This window comes from Phaseolus vulgaris, chromosome 2 (genome assembly GCF_000499845.2).
Source record: "Phaseolus vulgaris cultivar G19833 chromosome 2, P. vulgaris v2.0, whole genome shotgun sequence".
NCBI classification, from domain to species: domain Eukaryota; kingdom Viridiplantae; phylum Streptophyta; class Magnoliopsida; order Fabales; family Fabaceae; genus Phaseolus; species Phaseolus vulgaris.
Window position 1 is genome coordinate 14,389,577 of NC_023758.2, and position 8,332 is coordinate 14,397,908.

The 8,332-nt window shown below is 34.0% G+C and overlaps 2 protein-coding genes across 2 annotated transcripts; both read right to left on the reverse strand.

Annotated features, from left to right (window-relative positions):
- Positions 1-1,342: 1,342 nt before the first annotated feature.
- On the reverse strand, positions 1,343-3,623 carry LOC137810773 (uncharacterized). The gene is made up of 7 exons (XM_068612194.1): positions 3,375-3,623; positions 3,228-3,291; positions 2,781-3,118; positions 2,572-2,698; positions 2,214-2,492; positions 2,033-2,134; positions 1,343-1,956 (listed from the first exon to the last, which is right to left on the reverse strand). The coding sequence occupies exons 3-7, from the start codon at positions 3,116-3,118 to the stop codon at positions 1,462-1,464; spliced, it is 1,341 nt and encodes a 446-aa protein (XP_068468295.1). The 5' UTR covers positions 3,228-3,291; positions 3,375-3,623; the 3' UTR covers positions 1,343-1,461.
- LOC137809069 (uncharacterized) lies at positions 3,273-6,309 on the reverse strand. The gene is made up of 5 exons (XM_068610211.1): positions 4,754-6,309; positions 4,355-4,669; positions 4,177-4,276; positions 3,375-4,100; positions 3,273-3,281 (listed from the first exon to the last, which is right to left on the reverse strand). The coding sequence occupies exons 1-5, from the start codon at positions 6,307-6,309 to the stop codon at positions 3,273-3,275; spliced, it is 2,706 nt and encodes a 901-aa protein (XP_068466312.1).
- Positions 6,310-8,332: the final 2,023 nt, after the last annotated feature.

An 8,332-nucleotide genomic window follows, 5' to 3' on the forward strand; every position in this document is an offset into this window, starting at 1 on the left:
ATGATTGATAATAATACGCGTGAGAGTATGTGTATGATGAGTGTTGAAAATGTGGTATATATGTATGACGTGAAATGTGTATATGTGTGTGTTATAATATTAGTACATGGGATAGTCTCATACCTTATGTGACAATATTAATCATGTTACTTCATTAAGAAAAACGTATATTTTGGCTTAACTAGTTATCCAATCACATAATTTAAGACATTAGGTAGTGAGAAACTAAAAGGAGATTTGTACATTAGGTTTCGATAAGTAAATGCATAAGTTACCCTAACTCAGTAATAGGTGTTAGTTTCAAGTAGAGCATTTCAAGAAAAGTTATGTGATAACTATATTATGAAATGGGATGTGACTATGGATTTTGACATATTATGACAATATTTCAGTTGATCATGTTTACCAGAGATTTTGTTTGAGAATACAATAATGTAACTAGCAATGTGATTTATATTATGTTGATATTAAAATAGTTCATTCGTACATGTATGCTTGTTTATTGGTATAATCGTATTGGGTATAGTAGTGGAGAATCTTGACCAACAATTTTGAAATAAAAAAAATAGAACATAATTTAATATAACTAAAACTATAAAAATCACATATATTTAAAGGACATCCCTTCATTCATTCAAATTCTTGAACTCATCATTAATTCAACCAAAACTAAAATTTTTAAACACTACAAAAAAAATTACTTTTAGCGACCACCAAATTCAGTCGCTAAAATCACTATAATCGGTCGCTAATCATATCTGCGACCGAAACAGTCACCAAATAAAGATGGAAGCGAAAACCCTGGTCGCAAAGCTGTTAGCGACCGAATTATAAAGTGGTCGCTAATTTGCAACCGACATTTCAGTGGCTAAATCGGTCGCAGGAAATTTGGTCACCAAAATTTAGAAACTAAATTAGCCACCAAAAATTCGGTTGCCAAATTTGTCGCAGATAAATTTAGTCACCAAAATTTGAAAACCAAATTAGCAACCGAAATTTCGGTGACTAAATCGGTTGCAGAAAATTTGGTCACAAATTCAAAACCCAAATTAGCTACCCAAATTTCGATGGCTAAATCGGTGGCTGAATTAGAAGGTGATAGCGACCACCATTTTCGGTCGCTAAAAAGAAATCTTTTGGTGACTATTTTGGTGGCTAAATGGAGACTTCTACAGCGATAGATTTGATTTTGGTGGCTAAATAGCCACCAAATCAATTTTCGGTGGCTATTTTTATTTGTATTATTAATACCTATTTAAAATGGGATTTTGACCATTTTATAAAAATATTCAGACCTGCATATAGAGATACTAAAAATTCAATCAAACTAAATTGTAATGAACTTCAAATACATAGTTTAAGAAGAAGTAGTGCTCAAATTAAAGGTAAATCATACTACACAACTAAAACTGTTGAAAACTAGTTAAAAGAGTCAAATCTATGATATAATTCAACATATAACTAATCTTCTTCTGAACTGTCATCTCTACTCTGGTCTCCTTTATGATGTCCACTGGTAGTAGGATCTGAAGAGCTTGATGCGGGATTATTCATTTGAATGTGTTGTAGGATGAGTTGCATCTTCTCATCTTGTTTGCGCATGCGTTCACTTTGCTCTTCATGAGTTTTCATCAATAGCTCCATCTTTTCTTCAAGTGTCCGCTCCTTGACACGTTTTGTCATAAGTTCATCATTTAGCTTTTGAATAATCTCACGCATTTCTTCTATTTGATGGACTACTGGAGCTTGACTTGCAGCAGAGTGAGCACTTGTTGAACTATTAAACCTTTTGCTCAATACACCAAGACCATAGACATTCCCTTTTTTATTTCCACTTCCAACAACATCGATGTATATTTCATTGTCATCAATAGAGGCAACATGAGAGTTTTGCGAAGATGCGCTTTCAAGCATTTGCTGTTGTTGGGCTTCTTCTCGACGTTTCTTATATTTCTCCTGAAAATGAAGTCAAATTGATTATTGCGAAGAAAACATATAGTAAAAATTAAACCATAACAAATTTTAAACATACCGCAAGGTCGCGAGTCTTGTCATTGACCCATTGTCCAGTCTTCAATTTCTTTGTTCTTTCTACAACCTCCCAAGCAGTTGGTTGTCGTTCAAGCTCTTTAGTCTACATAAATTCAATAAAAAAGATATCATAGATTGTATTTAAATTAAATATAGAAAGAGAAGAAATATAATAATATTACCATTTTCTCAAAGTGAGTTGCGGTAGATATGGAACCACCACAGTAGGCTGAGGCTCCCTTCTCAACAGCCCGATTCGCCTTGGCAATAGCACTCTTGTTCTGGAATTCTGTAGAACTCCAATGCTGGTCCAAGGTTGCTCGAACAAGTTGTGGAATCCAGGTCCCCTTATCTTGACCATGCCTAACTTTACTCATAGCATTTTTAAAGATACGGGAGGCTTTTGTATCAAAAATGGATCTAATGAGTTGGTCTTGTTCCATATCCCACCTATACTCTTTCTGCATGTAAAATAAATTAGAAAAAAAACATTGTAGAAAAATAAAATATCATTTTAAATGTAATCATAACTCAAATTACCTTGAACTCTCCAAACCATCTATCTCTAAGCTCAAGACGAACCTTCTTCCAAGTGGGACTGGGTTCATCATATTTTTGCTTGATGATTCGTGAGATTACATTGGAAGGTCCATTTGCAGGTGAAAAACTATGTTTAAAATATATTGTCAAAATGATATATGAAAATTAGATCATATTTACGAATTACAATTAGATTAAAATATACTTACTCTCCTCTTTCTGCATGAAGCCAGGGTCTTTGATAAACTACATTGCCAGACTCATTGTCAGGTGTAAGAGAGTCTTGTATCGGTGAAGGTTGATTCATAGTTGGCTTTGTAGAAAAGGTAGTAGGATTTGATTCTCCTACATGATGTTCAATATCTTGTCCGTGAAGTGTAGGAAGTGGGGCGGCTCCTTCATAAATAGGATGTGTAGACTCCATAGTTGTTGGAAGAACAAATGAAGGGGGAATGTTGGTATTGGGTAAAGATATATCATCAACACGAACACCTCGACCACCACGATTAGGTGGTCTACGACCACCACCTCTACCCCTTGGTGTCATCTGCAAGTAAAAAATATTACATATATAAGATGTAATTAATACAATAATCAAAGTGGATCAATCAATTTTGAATAAACAAATAAAGTAATCATGATCAAAAGACTCAAACCTGATTGTGTTTTCTACAACCAAATATGTCAACCAAATATGTCAGTCATCTTCCCTGTTATTCACTACAATTATGGGAAACCACAATAAAAGTAATGTTAAACATAATTTGGACAAGGTATACAATCAATTTTAATGCATGAATTACCGAAGAGGTATCTGTGTCACTGAAATCACTCTCAATGTTATCCTCACTTGAAATGTATTCCTCCTCGTATTGTTCATCTATGTTTGTTTCATTTAGTAATTGTATATCTACTTCTTCTCCCCCCCCATCAACATCAGCAAGAGAATCATGAATGAATTCTGGATCAACATGTAGCACTACTTCAAGTTGTAGAAGCTCATCATCTTGGTATGGAGTGTCATGCTCAACCTCGCTTACTGTGTTATCAATGATTCTAATACGAGCTTTTGTTTGAATTACTCCCAACCAACCTTGATGTCCCTCTGGATATTTGGTGTAATAAACTTGCTCTGCCTGTTGGGCAAATATGAATGGATCATATGCTTTATTATATCTCCGTGATTCTTTTACTTGAACGATCCCATAGTTCTTATCTACTTTGGTTCCTATATTAGGAGTATTATCAAACCATTCACACTGGAAGAGAACTACATTCATTATTGGAAAGCCAGTATACTCCAATTGAATAATATTAGACAATATTCCATAAAAATCTGACTCTGATTGACCATTGGCTCCTCGTACATAAACACCATAGTTAGTGGAATTCATGCCTTCACTCCAAAGAACAGTGTGAAATTTGTATCCATTGATAACATAAATAGACCATGATTGAACTTTTCTCTTAGGACCCCATGCTAAGTTAACCAATAATGGATCTTCAATATTATTTTCTGGATTTAGAACCTAAACAAAAGATTATAAAATTACACAATGTTTATCTAAAATTAAAATTTGTATAAAAGGCAAATTAAAAACTTACACATTGTTTGAACCATGTAGCAAAATAGGATGAAATGTATTGGCCAATTTGAGCTTCTGAAGCAGTAGGACTAATCTCTCTTAAATATTCAACATAAATACTGCAACAAAGAAATTGATTATTCAAACCTCATGCAACATAATTAACTTTCTTTTCAAATGAGTGAACATTGTCTTACTCAAAGTATGGTTGAACCTCTTCACAGTTTTGAAGAACATACAATTGGGCAGCATCAAAGTCTTTTTGATTTAGATAATATGTCATGCATTTTCCGATTTCTCTTCCTGGATAATTGAAAATTGAAATAGGAGGAGCACGTGAAGAACCCTCGCCTACTTCAAGATTACGAGGGATCCTAGTCCTTCTTGTTTCAACATGATCAAGATAATAAAATGAGGCAAATGTAGATGTTTCCTCCACCAAGTAAGCTTCACAAATAGAGCCTTCCACCCTCGCTTTATTTTTTACTTTTTTTTTTAGGGAGTGTAAGAACCTAAAAATGAATATGGATGTACATAATTTTAAATATTAAATAAATAAACAACAAATATTATAATAGTGATTAGTAATTTTATACCTCTCAAATGGATACATCCAACGATATTGGACTGGACCACCAACTTTTGCCTCGTAAGGTAGATGAATTGGAAGATGTTCCATGGAATCAAAGAAGCTTGGTGGAAATATTTGTTCCAATTTACACAATAACACATGAATATTTTCTTCCATAACTCTTAGGTGTTCAACATTTAGTGTTGTCGAACTTAATTCTCTGAAGAAAAGACTAAGTTCAATAAGAACTTTCCAGATTGATTTTGGTAATGCGTCAAATGCAATTGGAAGCAAACGTTGCATGAACACATGACAATCATGACTTTTCATGCCATGTAACTTGCCTTGATTAAGGTCAACACATCTACCCAAATTGGAAGCATATCCATCTGGAAGCTTCAGTTCTTTAACCCATTTACAAATAAAGACTCTTTGGGATTTCGTAAATGTATATGCTGCTTTTGGTTTGATAAGTTTGCCACCACCAATGTCTTTCAACTCTAGCTCTTTTCGATTGCATATTTGTGCTACATCCAATCGAGCCTTGTTTGTGTCCTTAGTTTTTCCTTTGATATCCATCACAGTGTCAAACACATTCATAAACACATTTCTCTCTGTGTGCATAACATCAATATTGTGACGTAAAAGTTGAGTTTTCCAATATGGCAACCTCCAAAATATACTTTGTTTCTTCCAATTATGTTTAATACCATATTCAGGAATATTTGTTTGTTCTTGTAATTCAGTGCAAACTGGTAAGTGTGCAACCCTATTCCAAATGTCAAGACTAGACAAACGTGGAGGAGGGGGATCAGTCTCAACAAACTTCTTCTTGAATGCCTTTTTATTCTTCCTAAATTGATGATCAGGTGAAAGAAATTGACGATGACAGTCAAAAAAGGATATCTTGTGGCTATGACTAAGATAAAAAGCCTTTGTTCTTTCCATGCATATAGGGCAAGAAAGTCTACCAGAAGTCATCCAACCCGATAACATGCCGTAAGCTGGAAAGTCATTAATTGTCCACATCAAAGCAGCTTTCATCATAAAATTTTGCCTTAGTGACACGTCATAAGTCAATATCCCTTCAGTCCACAAGGTGCATAAGTCATCTATAAGTGGTTGCAAGAACACATCAATCTTATGCTTTGGATTTGAAGGACCTGGAACTAAGATTGTCAAAAACATAAACTCTCTCTTCATGCACATGGAAGGCGGAAGGTTGTATGGGGTTAGGATAACTGGCCAACAAGAATAACTTTTTCCATATTGACCAAAAGGATTAAACCCATCTGCACATAAACCTAATCTGACATTTCTTGGGTTTTGACTAAAATCTGGATGCATTCTATCAAAATTCTTCCAAGCTTCTCCATCAGATGGATGAGACAAAATAGACGGGTCCCTTTGATTCTCACTATGCCATCTCATGTGAGGTGTAGTTGCCATTGAAGAGTATAACCTTCTAAGTCTAGGAATGATGGGAAAGTACCACATTTTCTTAATAGCAATTTTCTTTTCAATTCCCCTCCTAGTGACTGTCTTATAAACCGTCACTAGGAATAGGAATAAACCGTGCATGCACTATGCAAGTAAAAGTGGGATTTTCGTAGATCTTCACTTACTGTTCATTATGAAAGGTTTCTCTTTAGGACAAGGAAGGGTCAAGTGTGGAACGATAGGGCACTTAATTATCAAATCATCAAATAAATACTCCAACAACTTCCTCAAACCATACATGCTGCCCCTTAATTGCTATATATTAACTCATTTCTCTAACACTATAAAGTCAATAGTATTTTATAAAAGAAATATCATAACAGGTAAAATATAAATATAAAAAGTATTGTTAATTAGATTAAAGTAAACTTATAATGATAAATACACTGAGTATAACACTTTAGTAGGAAAGACGTAACATTGATCACACAATATACTAGAAAAAATTGACATTAATGAACCATCAACTGTTTATATAATCACATTATTTCCAACTCAAAATATAATTTTTTTAATATATAATAATGTTTAACTTTCTCACTTAACGTGACTTACTAATATATAGATAAACATCATCCACATATTTCCGACATAGTGCATGACAATGAAATGTAGTCGTGAGTTTTGATTAAAATAAAATTCATGAGTGGAACATATCCATGCTGCAGCCAACGTAAGCATGATCCAATAAGTATATATTATCCCTTCTGCACGTTTTAAAGACACAACAATGAGCTTAGACTGTTCAGAGATATAATAATGATATTTTAAAGTGATTAATTACTAAATGATAATTCAGTTTTTCTATTTGATTTAAGATTTTTTCCCAAATATTGATTTCTATAGGGAAATTAAGACAAGCCATTAAATAAAATAAAAAATGACATTTTAATCCATAATATTTCCAACTTTTCTGTTACTTCAACATTTAAACTTTTATTTGTGAGACCTTAGAAAATTGGGTTTTAAGCTTGTTTTAAACAATTTTTTATAAATAATATGACTCCACTACAGAAGGCTACAAAGGAAACAAAGGGCATGATTATAGGCCACAAAAAAGAGCACTGGAGCACTAAGTACTCTTTACAACTGTTGGAACTGGATGCTTCTGGAAATAGACACATCTAGAAGTTGATGCAGTTGGAGATTTGACACAGCTAATATTGGAGAGATAGTGGTCAACCTGTGACTGGATTAAATTGGGCCTAAACTCTAATTGCTGGGAAGGCCCAAGCTAGACAACTTTAACCTTTCTACTCCTCAATGTAATGACAGAAAAAATGAAGCCCATAAAAGGAGTCAAACGGCCATATCACACATGTAGGGGAATAACAGAGAACTGGGCAGAAACAAGCTTCAAATGCACACTAGAAAGCTTGAAAAAGGTTCAGGCTGCAGACTATTAACCTAAGGTTTCACTACCAAACTCACAAATCCCAGAAGCAACTGGCTTTCAAAAAATTTCAACAATGACTATCACTATATCACCAAATTTCAGTTTCCTCACATAACACACTAGTGATATCATTAGTTTTCTTTGGAATAACCTCATAGCAGCAAAGCCAATATTATGCAAGGCTTGCTGCATAATTTTGTACACTGTAAATTTAGTGATTGAAATATTAGTTATAACTTATATGTATTATTACAAGGTGAGACATATATCTAAAAACTGACAGCAAAATCTGCCCAACCCCACCTTTCCATGTGGTTTGGGTGGAAGGAGCTTGTTGAGTCCATAAGGTAGGCCAACACACATACATTGAAAGAAGATCTTTTACTCGAAACAGAGCAACACAATACAACTACAGTTGAGAACATAAGATTACAACTTATATAAGGTAGACTTGCTCAAAACTACTAAAACCCTAAAACACTGCAAACAATAATTCACCCAAACGGCCTAGAGCATATGCATGCAATGTGAGATCTTAAACAATGAAACTAATAAGTAATAACGCTCATTAAACAATGAAACTAACAATGAAACATACTAAGAAATCAGAAAGAGGCAGAATTGATGGAAACAAGATTGGTAGAAGGCAAGCTAATCCATTTGGGGAACAAAACTATCAAACATAGAAAAGAGTTAACAAAACTGAGA

Coding starts and splice junctions, on each gene's coding strand:
- LOC137810773 (XM_068612194.1), bottom strand. CDS start 3,118: ATGACACCAAGGGGTAGAGGTGGTGGTCGTAGACCACCTAATCGTGGT. Junction 2,699..2,780: donor CTTCATGCAGAAAGAGGAGA/GTAAGTATATTT, acceptor TTTTAAACATAG/TTTTTCACCTGCAAATGGAC. Junction 2,135..2,213: donor CAACTCACTTTGAGAAAATG/GTAATATTATTA, acceptor GAATTTATGTAG/ACTAAAGAGCTTGAACGACA.
- LOC137809069 (XM_068610211.1), bottom strand. CDS start 6,309: ATGCACGGTTTATTCCTATTCCTAGTGACGGTTTATAAGACAGTCACT. Junction 4,670..4,753: donor TGGATGTATCCATTTGAGAG/GTATAAAATTAC, acceptor ATTCATTTTTAG/GTTCTTACACTCCCTAAAAA. Junction 4,101..4,176: donor CTACATGGTTCAAACAATGT/GTAAGTTTTTAA, acceptor TCTTTTGTTTAG/GTTCTAAATCCAGAAAATAA.